The 15,321-nt window shown below is 32.5% G+C and overlaps 2 protein-coding genes across 2 annotated transcripts; both read left to right on the top strand.

Annotated features, from left to right (window-relative positions):
• Positions 1-6,112: 6,112 nt before the first annotated feature.
• Positions 6,113-11,267, top strand: LOC107021166 (transcriptional activator FHA1-like). Its single transcript, XM_015221774.2, has 3 exons — positions 6,113-6,943; positions 9,413-9,570; positions 10,763-11,267. Exons 1-3 carry the CDS (start codon positions 6,277-6,279, stop codon positions 10,970-10,972), a joined length of 1,035 nt encoding a protein of 344 aa, XP_015077260.1. The 5' UTR covers positions 6,113-6,276; the 3' UTR covers positions 10,973-11,267.
• A 654-nt stretch (positions 11,268-11,921) lies between these two features.
• On the top strand, positions 11,922-13,672 carry LOC107021547 (wound-induced basic protein). The gene is made up of 2 exons (XM_015222231.2): positions 11,922-12,069; positions 13,453-13,672. Exons 1-2 carry the CDS (start codon positions 11,999-12,001, stop codon positions 13,523-13,525), a joined length of 144 nt encoding a protein of 47 aa, XP_015077717.1. The 5' UTR covers positions 11,922-11,998; the 3' UTR covers positions 13,526-13,672.
• The last annotated feature ends 1,649 nt before the right edge of the window (positions 13,673-15,321 follow it).

The following is a 15,321-nucleotide window of genomic DNA, read 5'->3' as shown; positions in this document are numbered from 1 at the left end:
TTCACACCCTCAACACACATGATGACATCTGTTGTTGCATCGAAATTTATTATCTCTTCAACACTTCTATCTGAAGTATCAATGCATAAAGAATAAGTTCCGAACCCAGCCTCATGTTTTTTAATCTCTATATACAATTTTACACCTATATCAGTCCGAATACACAATGGCGACGAATTTCCTTCAACAACATATCTAATCTCTATATTTTTTTTCGATTCGTCAATACCCAACTCAGCCGCAATAGCTGAAATAAGATTCATGAACGAAATTTTTTTGCCAATCACTATCCCATAAATTTTGTATCGCTCATACATAACATCACTTACCCATATTACAGAATGTCGCAACAAGATCGAAATATTCATCTTTGAAAATTCAGAATCGGCGTTCTAGAGATCTTTTTCACGCAAAATCATTTTTTTTTCTGATTCAAAATCTGAATTTTTTAATATTATGAAATTGAATAATGCAATAAATTAGTACATTTTTATGTAGATTTGACGGTAATCTCGTTAAAAATTAACGTAAATCATGAGAAAGTTGTTACCCTTTTTTTGTGCTGTAACAATTAACATACAAAAAATATTAAAGTATCCGGCCATTTCTATTTATGTATCATTTTTATTTTATAAAATATTCGAATTTCTCAAAAAGAAGGAATTTTCGGTAAATATTGATATTATAGGGATGGAATGTAATTTGTCATTTGCCTAATTTTACACGTTAGAAACTTAAAAAGTTAAATTTACCTTCCCAAAATCAGAAGTTACTGTCCCAAAAACTGATTCCATTAACCCAAAATCTCGACTTCCCCAAAATTTTCCCCCTAATTTTCAGTTACAATTGTAAAGCGAATTTGAAATTCAAAATATTCTAAGGATTATTATCAATACTCATCCGAACTTGAGTCCTAAATCAGGTGTATCATCATCCACATTACTATTTTTTCAATTTTTTTCCTGCTTTTGCGTTTTTACTATGCTTATTATTCAAAAAATTATATTGTTGATTTCCACAATCAAATTTTATGTAGATCTGAGTTCTTTATTGTAGCATCAAACTATTGTTATGACAAAACCAAGCTTTACCAAGAAAAATTCATCAAAAAACAAACATGCATCTACTTTTAAAGACCCAAAAACCCCAAAGAAGAGAGGTAGAAAGGCGGCACCTCCTATTGATCGACCAACATTACCAACGGTATGTAAATTTGTTTTCCATATACATCATGATTTTCATGTTGTTTCTTTAGTTTGTTTAAAGTTGAAACTATTCTTTATTTTGTAATTTTCCATTACCGCCTTCAGAGTACACTTATCCTTATACATTTGATTCTCTTCCACAACTGAATTATTGGTGTATGATATATACTTATCAACATCCATTTCCGGTATGTAATATGCATCATCAATTGATGATTCAACAACATTGAGAGCCTTTGCGTCGCTTTTCACACCCTCAACACACATGATGGCACCTGTTTTTGCATCAAAATTTATTATCTCTTCAACACCTTTATCTGAAGTATCAATGCATAAAGTTCCGAACCCAGCCTCATGTTTTTTAATCTCTATATACAATTTTACACCCATATCAGTCCGAATACACAATGGCGACGAATTTCCTTCAACAACATATCTAATCTCTATATTTTTTTTCGATTCGTCAATACCCAACTCAGCCGCAATAGCTGAAATAAGATTCATGAACGAAATTTTTTTGCCAATCACTATCCCATAACTTTTGTATCGCTCATACATAACATCACTTACCCATATTACAGAATGTCGCAACAAGATCGAAATATTCATCTTTGAAAATTCAGGATCGGCATTCCAGAGATTTTTTTTTCCACGCAAAATCATTTTTTTTTCTGATTCAAAATATGAATTTTTTTAATATTATGAAATTGAATAATGCAATAAATTAGTACGTTTTTTATGCAGATTTGATGGTAATCTCGTTAAAAATTAACGTAAATCATGAAAAAGTTGTTACCATTTTTTTGTGCTATAACAGTTAACATAAAAAAATATTAAAATATCCGGCCATTTCTATTTATGTATCATTTTTGTTTTATAAAGTATTCGAATTCCTCAAAAAGAAGAAATTTTTGGTAAATATTGATATTATAGGGATAGAATGTAATTTGTCATTTACAGTATGTTATTTGCCTAATTTTTACATAAAATTATCGATTGATTTCATAAAATTGATAGATATTATTCGACATCCCAAAATAGTATAGAAACAATTATTGTTGAACGAGGGTATCTCCTAAAATAAATAATAAATGTTAATGGTATAATATGGAAAAAGATATGATTTTTTGTCAAATGTGACTAGTAAAAATGAGGATCTATTTTAAAAATTAATGACAAATAAAAGTAAATCGAAGAAGTAATTAACATTCCACGCTAATTGCCAACTTATGTATAGTACTGTTCCCTCTTTCAATTCAATTAAATTTCTCAACTAAATGTCTCTTTTTGTCTCCAATTTATTCACTTAGCTTCTTCCTATATCAACTTCACCACAAAGCTTTAATGCAGTTTCAACCCCCCCCCCCTACCTATATATCGTTAATCTTAATACATAATCAGCCTCTTAAATTTATTAAAGATATTTTATTTTGACATTTGAATTAACTCATTTTTTATAAATTAAACATTTCAATTCCTAATAAAGTTTTTCAAACAGACATTTTTGATAATGTTCCTACTAGATTAACCATATAAACAATATCATATCATTCAATTAAGCTTCATTTTTGATAAACTAGTTGGACGAATAGTATATATTGGCAACTTCCCCTTAGCTTTTGCCTTTCAGCCCGTGTTTGTTTGCTCTCATCCTTGTTATACAAGTACCCAACTAGGCCCAATCAAATAATTATCCAAACTAATGGGCCAAAACTTGTATGAGTGTAATGTTATTGGGCTTCTTTCATTTTTGTCCCTTTGGCCACTTAATCACCATAATAGCTCAAAATACACATTTTTTTTGTTATTTTATAAACAAGATCACTCATATATATTGGATTTTAATTATCCCAAAAGAATGTAAATGTAAATTAGATTATAGAACATAAATCTATAATATATGAGAAATTTAGCTAACTAGTTAAAAAAACCAATTTATTTAGTGATAATATCTATACTTTAATAATATTAGTAAATATGTCAAAAATGTCATTATTTTAAAAATAAATAATTATTCTGATATTATTAATATTTTCTCTCTCATTATTTACAACTTTTTTTCTCTCTCTCATAGATTACACATTTTCCTATATTTATGTAATTTGATAGATATTAATGTCATTTTAATTTTTTTCTTTCTTTTCTTAAGCTTATCAATTTCTCTCTCTTACTTTCTTCCTTATCAAATCCCCATATTTTTCTCTCTGTTCTTATTCTTCTTTTCAATTTATCTCACTAACATTCTTCCAAATCAATTCCACAGATTTTCGATTCAATATATTAATATTTTCTATTATTCTCATTTAATTTCGTTGCAAGATTTGATTTGAAGATTGACATTGATTTGGGTATTATGTTTTTCAGATTCCTTATTTATTAAATTACTGATTTTAGTATTTTTTAAATTTTTTTTTATTTTGTTGTTGTTCTTAAAACATTTTTTAGGATTTGAGACTACATAATTCTATCTTCAATGGACGTTTTCAAGAGAGTTACTAGAGGTATTGGACAAAATAATCAAAGTTCTTTCGATTTTCCATCATTTAATTTTTTTTTCACTCAAGAATTAAACAACAATGTAGGTTCCGCTTCTAAATCTAAGGACGATATACGACGGGGAAAAATGCATGGATTCGTCGATGTGCAAAATCCCACACAAATTCATAACCATGAAGTTGAAGAAGACCAATTTGTTGGAGAAGAGGTTTTATTTTTTTTTGCATGTTCTGTGTCTTGCATGTTTAGTTTAATTTGTTTAGTAATTTTTAATATTCAAAAAAATTCATGTTGCAATGCGTTTGGAAGTGTATATGAAATTTTATTATGTTATAGTTAGTATTTATTTTTGTATTTCATATATTTATTGTATTTTGTGTTCTGTTTTTTTTTTCCGTGTGTGTGTTATAATGTCAATGTAACACATTATATGAGTTTGATTGTGTATATTTCATAGTTTTGATGTTTTTTGTATTAATAGATTTGGAAGTGTATATTGAATTTTGTTGTTGTTTTAGTCAGTATGTATTTTTGTATTTCAATGTTTTATTGTATTTTGAATCCATAGATTTAGAATCGTATTTCATATATTTAATTCATTTTGTATTCTTTTTTTTTTTGTGATAGTTATGTCAATGTGCCACAGTTAGTATTTTTTTTTTGTATTTCATAGTTTTATTGTTTTTTGTATTCATAAATTTGGAAGTATATATTGAATTTTGATACTGTTTTAGTCAGTATGTATTTTTACAATTAATAGTTATATTCATTCAAAAATTATGTTGCATTGTTTCTGAATTTAACATTTTTTTCTAATTTGTATTTATTCTAAAGGTATGTCAACTAGTTATGTATTTTATTTAAGAATGAGTACACCAAATATTCAATTATTTCTTTTCAATTTTATATTTCATTCACTTTTTCATCATACTAATTTTTTGTATTTTATATATTATTATACAAAATTCTAAATAAAAATTAAAATAATTAGAAATACAAATAAAATACATATTGAAATGAATACATACAGGATTTTTGAAGAAAAAAATAGCTATATAGGGAAAAAAATATATGAAAATACAAATATATTTATTAAATGACTATATAGATAAATTCGGCATACCTATTGAAATGAATACAAACTAATAAAAAACTATAACAAATATAAATAGAATATATTGTGGAATGAATATAATTTTAAAAAGGTAAAAATTCTGGAGAAAATTTTTTTTTAAATTTTATTCGAAAATGTAACTGATGAGAAAATTAAGGATCCTTACATTTTTCTGAAATATTCTCTCTCTTGATTTTCTCCCTTTTGTTATTAAATAATTATATTCTTTAAATAAAAACAAATAATAAAAACATAAATAAGATATATAACAAACTAAAATTTGACATTTTTACTAAATATTGAAAGTGTTGCTAATGAGCTCTCTTAAATGCTAAAATATTTATATTTTGAAAAATTTCCCATAATATATTCATATCTTTACTAGTTAATTGTAATCTTATTGATATTATTACAATTATCTATACACAAACAATATAGAAAATCTCATAAAAGGACTTTGTATTTAACCAAATTGTCATTTCAATGTAAAAAAAAGGTTGAGTGAAGACCAATTAGATTAGGCATATATTTAAGGATTAGGAGAGGATTAGAGTAGGATGACTAGAGNCTAAATATTGAAATTGTTGCTAATGGGTCCTCTTAAATGCTAAAATATTGACATTTTGAAAAATCCCCCGTTGTTTAATTGTTTATATTTTAAAACTTTTTTAGTGAAAATTTTGAGCCCAATACTATTTATCGAGGATATGATGATAAATAAATATTATGAAAAAATAAGCTATAAGACTAATACATAATTAAACATTGTCTATTATATATTTTTTTATTATCTTATCCTTCAATTGTAATTATATTGCAGTCCCATTTCAAATCTATGTTGTAATGTTTACTAGTTGAAGGTGTATTGAAAATCGAAAATGCATTATATAGGTAGGATTATATGGGTATCTTTTTCTCGAATAAATATTGAAAACTTTATACAAAATTTATAGTGTTAAATGTTTATTACATCATATTTCTACTTTTTTTTGAAATTTGGTGGAATCCGAATACATTCCAAAATGTTCTGATATATTATGTTTCAATTCTGAATACATTTTTTAACGTTTCGACATACTACATCTCGAATTCAAATATAGCACTCAACATATATTGTGTAGGTCACAAATAACCATAATATATTTGACCAATATCACATGAAGTGATATACCAATGAGAGATTAATAATTTTTGTAAATTTTATAATAGAAAATTCTAAAAGACATGGTTAAATAATGTTAATTTTCCATAAATATTTGTGTTTTTTTCTCAAATAAATATTTTCCAAGTACCAAATTCTATTTGTTTTTGCTTTTTAGAATAGCATAAAATCCCTACTGACAGCCTCTACTTCATCGAGACTCAATTGTGAATTCCCTTTTCAAAGCACTCTTTTTCTCGCCGGAGATTCTTCGACGGAGAAAGGAAACTCGGTTATTCATCACCTGATAGTCCGTTGAGATGGGAAGCAGCAGCGGTAGCGATGTAGAAGCGGGATTCGCGAAGCTACAAGGTGAAGATTTCGAGTATTACATGCAAACTTACTCCATAATCCTTGGCCGGAATTCCAAAAAATCAACGGTAGATGTCGACTTATCATCTCTCGGTGGCGGAATGAACATCTCCCGCCACCATGCTCGCATCTTCTACGACTTCCAACGACGTCGTTTTGCCCTCGAAGTACTGGGCAAAAACGGGTGTTCAGTTGAAGGTGTTCTTCACCTTCCCGGTACCCCACCCATCAAGCTAGATTCTCAAGACCTTCTTCAGATCGGAGATAAAGAGTTCTATTTCCTCCTTCCAATTCGTAGCATCCTTGGTGGGTCCAGGGGACAACATGTCAATGCGAATTATCCGGTGGCGGGTCCTGCCGCCATTGCCCATCATCACCAGCAGCAGCAGCATTTGTCACCGTCTCCTGCTGCGAATGTAGGTGCGGGATATGGTGGGGCAGTGAACAAGGGCTTGTTCAGAGGGAGAGAGTATTACGAGGAGGAATATGATGACGACGATGATGATGGTGGTTCAGTAGGTAAGAAGATGAGGAGGGGTGAAGGTCCTGAGGGTGGCGGCTATGGGTATGGTTCGTGTGGTTCCAGTGGGAAGGCTTCGATTTCTGGGCAATTAGGTCAGTAAGTTTTATATCTGCTTTATGGTAATTGTTCAGGAAATCTTTTATCTTTGTTAACCATGAGGTTCTTCCTTGAATTAGTTCTCTTTTTGTATAGAACTGCATTTATACAGGCTATACTTTATATTCAGATTTTTTATTTCAATTGAGCTCCATTAAATTAACCTCTATGTTAACTTCTTTTTGTGAGATGCTAATTGAGGATTGTGAAGGACTTATTATGTTTTTGAATTAATAGATAGTCAAAATGTCACCTTTTTTTAATGCAAGGAGTTATTGACATTTCCATACCGATGTTTCCCTGAACAACTTTGTGGAAGAGGTGCTTTTGTTCTGTAGAATTACTCTATTGTCAGTGACCACTATGTTTTTTTCTTAGACCATTCCAAATGCAGAATTCCTTGTACAGTGGTGATCTGTTCCATGGATTTAGTTCCTGCCAATAGATGCTTGTTGTAGAACCTTGCTACAGCATCTGGAGAACAACAAAAAGATTTTCAGCTTTGGTTTGGTAGAGTTTAATTCTTGCATTAGTATATCGAAATTGTTGCCCTATGAATCTACTAGTTATGAATTTGCTCGATTTTCAGTAGACTCGTTCACGAAATTAACAAAGCATAAAAGCGTCTCTGAATGGAGCATATGGAGTTTTGTCGTGACTCAGCTTGAAGCCATGGATACGGAGTTCTTTGGCTTTCTAGTTGCAAACTCAAAATTTCCAGCTATCCTAGACTTATTAATGACTTTTACTAGCAGATACAGTTTGCTTACCACTTCATACTGTTAGCACATCATACAGATGGTAGAAGTATGTTTAAAGCACAATCCCCTTCTACAGATAATGAATACCACCATGTGCCTTTTGGTATTGGCTCTTCACTTTTAGCCACTTTTAGTGCAAAAAGCATGATTGTTCTCCTCAAAGTTCCAATTTATTCATTATAGAAAAAAAACATGGTATACGTACTTCTTTTAGTTTTTCTCCCTGCAATTATCCTGAAGTTAAAGTTGGTATTTGGGATCGCTAGTTGATGAAGGACTCTTTCGAACTCTGGAAATGGTATTTCTTTGTTTTCAGGTGAAAGTCATCATTGTGAGATAAAAAATGAAGGTTATGCTCATCAATTTTTGTCTTTTTGTTTTTTCTCAGTAACACAACAATGATTCTAGTCTAATAGGTGGACTTATGATTGGCAGTTGGATTACTTTATTTTTTTAATACCATGGTTTCTGGGCCAGCATGCCAGCACCTCCACTAGTTTCACGGTGTACCTGTCACCCCCCCACTAACAAGTACTAGATAACTCTATTGACGAAGGCTAGAACAGATGGGAAATAATCACCTAGTGTTTTGTCTCTTATGGGAGTTGAATCTGAGACCTCATGGGAATCTCTCTCTGTTTTTCTAACTACATAGTGTCTGCAAAAAATTATGCCCCCTTGCTCATCCAACAATACAACTATCTGGCTGTTTGCTGTCCTCTTCACTTCAACTGTAATGCCAGTAGCTATTGTCAAATCTCAACATTGCACATGGAATGACTTCATTTTTTTTGCTTTGACTCCTTGGTTTCTGTAGTTGAACGCCTCAACATGAATCCGAATTGGTTCTCGGCAATAGACACATCCGTCCTCACCCTCATCTCCACCATGCTCTCCCTCACTTTCAAAGTGTGGCATATTCGTTTCATAACCCTATAGTTGTTGTAATTTTGAAGAAGACACTACTAGTGTATGCTCATAATCACTTACATGGAATAACATGCTAAAAACATTGAATACGCTGATACATAAAGTTGATTTCGGAAAGGATAAAATTGTGAAACTTAAATAAGAGTTCATGAGAGTGACCTGGGGTTCGGTATAACATCATTATACAATTAAAAATGCTTTGCATCCTGTTACTCTGTAGTGTTCAAGGTCGCCAAGTTGGCCTGGTCACCACGGTTATTAAAAAAAAGAACAACTTTGTAGCGTCTTTGAAGAGATCACATATTAATTGTCTTAGATTCATTGGCCATTTTAATTTGTGATTGAGGTGTAGTTGATAGATTACCAGTTATTGGCCATTTTGAGGTAGTTAAAGCATGCATGCATTGCATAGCAATGATAATTGCTGCAGGTTAGTAAATTAATCTTAAACCTGGTTGGACCTGTATTTATCTAATGATGTCATTAGGGAAAAGAACGGAAGTCTTAAAACTTTTTGGGATATTTTAAAAGGCTGTAGATACATCTATAAGATGATATGAATGCAAAATTTCAATTCCTCACCTTTGAATTCTTGTATATTTGTATTACAGTGCATTATTCTTGTGTATGTGATTTACAAACTATTGTGAAAAATGCAAGTGTCAAGGATGTTTATTTCAAAATCTGTTGTAACATCTTTCTTTTATCAGTACGAAAACCTGTTCGAACTTGATATTTGAGTGTGAAGGTTATGTGGCTGATAACTTCTTGCAGATAAGAAGATAGATGGAAGATTTCGAGCTGACAGAGATGCTGACAATCAGCAGCTCTTGCTGTTAGAAGAAAAGGATGTTGTATCATCTGTAGCTAATGTGCTTTCTGATCTCTGTGGTCCAGGAGACTGGATGCCAATGGAGAAGCTTCATGCTGAGGTAATTTTAAAGCTATCTGTCATAACTTCTTTTCTTCAAACAAAGACAGAAACTATTTGTTTTTACATAAACAAATGAAACGGGAAAAAGCATTGTTGTTTTATTTCTCCCTTCATTCTTACCCTGAATTCTCAGAATGTGAAGTTAAATTAAGGTCAATCAAGTACATTATTCAAGGCATAACTGGTCGCGTTCCTCCTTTTTGATCTTCTTTTGCCCCTAAATACAAATCTGGCGCATGGTCAAATGGCAGTATGAGTGGTTTTGTGTGTGTGCTCGGAGGAGGAAGAAGGCTACATACGCCCTGGTTGCTTCTCATCATCCTCTTAAAATCAAGTGGCTATTTCTTTCATTATCTGTTCCCTTGATTTTCTTATCATCCACTTGTAATTTTCAAGTGGCTATTTCTTTCATTGTCTTTTCTGTTTTCTCTGCTGCTCCCTGATCACCTTTCTCTTGAATATCATTGGCCCTATCTTACATTAATTCTATGTTGCTTTGACTCTTCGAAAATGCTGCTGCACCCGTATCAAATCCTCGAAAACTGCACTATTTTCGAAGGATCCAATTCTCAGCCGTCAGCATTTTTGAAGAGTCCAAGCAACATAATTTTAATTCATCCTCTAAAAATAGAGATTCAGGTACGACATTTCCCCAGAAATTCGACACATGTTAAGTAAACTGCTGAGTTTGTGCCCTCTATATTCTTCTTTTTTAGTAGCTCCACGTCACACACACACTATCTCTCTGTCCAACCATTAAGTTTGCTTGTTGAGCCTGCACTTTGGACCTGTCTACTTTTTATTTGCAGGTTAGTTGAAATAGTAGATCTCTTACTGATAACAATATCAAAAATGTGTGGTTATATGCATTCCTTCTTGTTTTATGCTAGTCCAGTAGTATACGAAGGGGCTCCGGTGGTGGGTCTGGGAGAACATATCTTAATGTCAATGAAGTGGCAGTTCTCAAGGTCATCTAATATTGACAGTCTTTGTCTCGTTCTCTAAAATGGCTCCAAAACAATACTGATTCTTGTCATCTTAATGTCATGAGTATATCAGAAACAATTACTGCTTCATCATAATGTAGTAGTTGGATGATTCCCTCCCCTTTTTGGATCGTAGGCACATAAACTTTTGTGTTCTGTTTGAGAATTGGACTTTTCGCTGATTGTCTTCTCATGTAACTGCAGTTGGTCGAACACTATGGCGATACCTGGCACCATAGTCGAGTGAGGAGGTACCTAACATCAGAGGATTATCCCAGCCCAGAAGCCAAAACAAAGCCATGGTATGGATTGCTGGTGCTGTTGAGGAAGTATCCTGAGCATTTTGTCATCAATACACGATCCAAGGGACGAGTGACTTTGGAGTTCGTTTGTCTTGTCTCACTACTTTCGTGAGAAATTGTATGATACTTTTTAGCTGTGTAGCTTAGCTTTAGTTGAGCCTCAAGCCACTGCGTTCAAACATGGGGCATTTATGGTGGACAAAATTACTTGCTAGTTTTGCTGGTGTGAAACAGCTGATAACTCTGATAAAATAATCGAGATGTGCGCAAGTTAAGCCAAACACTTCTGTATTACTGCGTAACAATTTCTCATACTTCCTAGAAACATTAAAAACGATCAAAAGAAATTGAAGAATTCATCTTTTTTATATTATAGTTCAGCATAAGGGAGAGTTACAAATTTTGAATATTTTCGTGGGAAGATTGATTTACTTCAAGTTCATGCAACTTTTCTAGTTTGACATTATTTTTATACATTTAATATTATTGATTACTAAATCACAGTGCTTATCAATTTATCTCCCCAAATACAGTAATTATATGTCAAAAACAGCAAAGGTTGTTGAAAAAATCAACAAATAAATATCAATACCTCTTTCTTTTTCTTTGGGAAATACATTATAAGATATTATGTTCGTTGATAGGGATATAACTTTTTGAATATTACTATACAAGTTTATCCCCGTAACAGATATTATCTCCGTAAAAAATTTTGTTATTTAAGTGTAACGAATAATTATAAAAAAGTAATTTGTTATTTAAGAGTGACGGTAAAAGGTTTGATATTTAAATATAACATGTAGTTAGGGACATAACTTTTGAAATATTACGATATAAGGTTATCCCGTAAAAAAGTTGTTTGTTATCAAGTGTAACGGTTATTATCGATATAAAAAAGTTATTTGTTATTTAGGTGAAACGGCTATTATCATCGTAAAAATGTTATTTGTTATTTCGGTGTTACGGATATTCTTGACAAACCCATTCCGAATTGACTTAGCCCATAAGGTCTCAATTGGCGGCCCATTACCAATTACCGGAGCGATACTATAAAGCTTTTGACTAGAGCGAATTTTCAAACAGAAGTTGAAAGTGAACAAAGCGAAAATTAGGGTTTTTTTGTTGCCGACCAACGACGATGATTTACGACGTGAATTCGCCGCTTTTCCGATCCTTCCTCAGCCAGAAGGGAGGCGCATCTGACAAGAGGTAAACATATGAATTTTCTCGCTAACCGTAAATTCATCATCGCTCAATGTTTTATGCTCATTATGCAATGTTTTCCGATTTGTTGTTCAGGAGGTGTTATGAATTTATGATTTATACTGTAGGTTAGACTTATTAGGGTTACATTCTCAAATTCATAGCCTAACCTAACACGTAAAGTTTAGTAGTTTGTGAGGTGGATTTTGCCTGCTTGCAGAAGAAATTCTTAATAACTAGTCTGTTAGATTTCCTTTCACATTATCTGCAACATATTGCATGCCCGATATCTTTGTTCGTTTCCTTTTTGGTGTGTTCTGGGCTTTGAATAGATTTTATATAGAAAGTTCTCGATTAGCTCTACTCTATTGTGAGCTTTGTATAAATTTGTCAATTTGTTCTGCTCTATTGTATAACGGCGATGAGTTATGTTGGGTTTGACTATTAAATATGTTTGATAGGCAATTGTGTGAATGCTTTTATATTATGGTCATGCTTCGTCAATACACTTTCTTGTCACGGCTGATTGTTTGTGTAAGACTGAAATTTGGATTCAGTTTCAGAAATAATTCGATTAGGAAACATGTTGACTTTTGGCTTTTCCTATGCTTTGCTCAGTAGGTATTTAATGTTATAGAGAAACCAAAGCAACCTCAGCCGTAATGATGAGATATTCTCCTCTAGATGTCATGTTTCTGTTCACGTAGCATCTCAGGTTGTCTTGTAGTATGCATGTATCTTGCCAAAAAATGTTTTCCAATGTTATTATGGCTTAATACAATCTCTAATGATTCTTGTTATGAAGCTGCTTCCCTAAGAAAACATCTTTTAGGAAAGCACTGAACTTTGCACTTCAGATCCATCAGAACCAGCTACTTGTGGCAAGTAGCTGTTTAGTTAACAGAACATTCAGATTAGAGTCTCTAAGATTGTTTAGAGTTCTTGAAATTGGGTTTAAAGCTCTGTTGCTCTTCAAAAATATCTCCAGGTGTGTCAATCCTCCGAAAGCTATGCACTTTTGGAGGGTCAGACACACGTGTGCCAACATTTTTGGAGACATCGACTAACATGGGTTTTAAGTACACTAAGGGGTCATTGTCGTTTGGTATTGTCATGGGATAACGTATCTTATCACTTATATGCTATAAGTTATCCAAACATGATAACCAAACAAGACATCTAAATTTTATCCCAAGACTATTTATTATTCTTATCCCTCACACCAAACGACCCCTAAATGTATTATGAGAACATTCCTGTACCTTTATCTACTGTAGTTTTCGGTCCACTTGTGTGGTTGTGTTATTTGTTGTCGTGTCAACAGCTGCGCTTCATACCACAAAGCATTTTATGGGGCAGTGCCTCTAACCTTTTTGTTAAATTCTGCAGGAAAACTGAAGAGCAGAAGCCCAAGGAACAGAGGCCAAAAGCAAGTGAAAACAAACCTGTTATGAATGAGTGAAAGCTGCCAGATGTTTAACTTATTTTAGAATATCTGGAATGTTGTTAAGCAACTCTTTTACAAGATGTGGAATATGTACTGCATTTGACATTTAAATAGATCGTTTATCTTTTAAGATATTTGATCCTTTACTTCTATTGGTTTTAATTTGCGATCCAAGCTTTTGATTTTGGCACTAATTAGTGTCACACTAGTGGTTTGACTAAGTTTTACAACTTGAGAATCAGTAGGGTAACCGTTGGAAGGAAGATCTTCTTTCTTTCTTTTTTTTAGGAATCACAAAACCGGCTTAGGCTTCTGTTAGTGCATTTTAATTTAGGCTTCTTTCACTGGTCGCATTGAGTATAATTTTAAGTGGGGATGATCGATTATTCCTGATCTAAATGTAATCTAAAGTTCTTAACTCTTTCTTGAAGAATTGTGTATGTAAACAGAATTGGATGCTAAAAAGAGCATCTCCATGACCATAACAGAGGTCTTGACAGCTTAGTTTCTACTCGCCTCATATGAATTATAGTGAATTTTTTCTATAAACAATCTTCTTCTTCTGTAATAACATTTTGATATAATTTCGGAATCATTATATAGAGATTTGACTGTTTATTCTCGTTGTTTCAAAATTAGATCACACCCCTAGGCATTTAGCATCACAAGTCACAACACTGTTTTTACAGGGCACAAGATTCTTCTTTTACTAATTCTTCCCCCATTTCTCCTCCATCTTCCATTTTTCAATTCCCCCCTTGTTCTCCACTACTATTCTTCAGGAATAAAAATGTCTGAGCTGTTCTTATCTATCAGTTCTACAAATACTCAATTTTATGCTATTATTTATTATCTTTGACTTCCTCTCCCTTCATTCTCTTCTTTGCTTCTCCTACTCCATTCTAATCTTTCTTCAACTTGTAAAAATCCTATCTTTTCTCTCCCCTTTTGCTTTTTTCCTTCATCCCCAAAGATCTTTTTTTGAATCAGACATGTTAAGTATTATTCTCTCTGCATAAACATTAAGGTTGAAGTCTTCAAAATGGTGTTTTTAGGATACCCTTTTGAATTCTTGGATTGTAAATCAGCTAAGGGAAGTGAAAGTTCAATTCTTATTGAAACTCAATAGAATTTCGTGGAATCTTAGTAGTTCAGTTTGTTCGCTAAACTTTGATTCCCTATGGTGTAATCCCCTCCATCATTTCCCATTCCCCTACCCCCATTTTTTTTATGAAGTTGACTTCTAGGACTGTAAATCAGCTGAGGGGAGTGAATGATCAATTCTTGAGTCATCATGTTATGAATTAGGCTCTAGTACAGCCATATGTGTAAGAAATAAAATTGGGGAGAAATTTCAGATGAAATGAGTAGTAATAGGGGCATAATGAAGAAGAAGATACTGGAAGACTTCTTGAAAGAACTTGATGTGTTTGAAGAGAAGAAAATTGAGTCAAAGGGGACAAAATTCCATAAAGCAAAAGATTGGAAAAGGACATTGGGATGTAAGTTTTATGAGGAAAGGCTCAGTGCTAGTAATAGCAGTGGTGAAGGAATGGATTTGCTATGGGAAAAGTACGAAATCGACTCTATAAAGAAAGAAAACAGAGATAATAAAAAGAATAAGAAGGTGAAGAAAAAAGAAAAGGTGAAGAGCTATGTAAAAGTAGAACAGACAAGTGAGCACATTGATCAGTTGTGTTGCTTACAGGCACTAAAGTTGTCAGCTAGGAAAATGAATTTGGGAATTGGAAGGTCTGATTTTGTGAGGATTTCTAAGGCAATTAAAGGGCTTAAATGGATACACCATGTGA

Source organism: Solanum pennellii, chromosome 6 (genome assembly GCF_001406875.1).
Source record: "Solanum pennellii chromosome 6, SPENNV200".
Lineage (NCBI taxonomy): Eukaryota > Viridiplantae > Streptophyta > Magnoliopsida > Solanales > Solanaceae > Solanum > Solanum pennellii.
The sequence above is the reverse complement of the archived record's forward strand: the minus strand, read 5'-3'. Positions and strand labels throughout refer to the sequence as shown.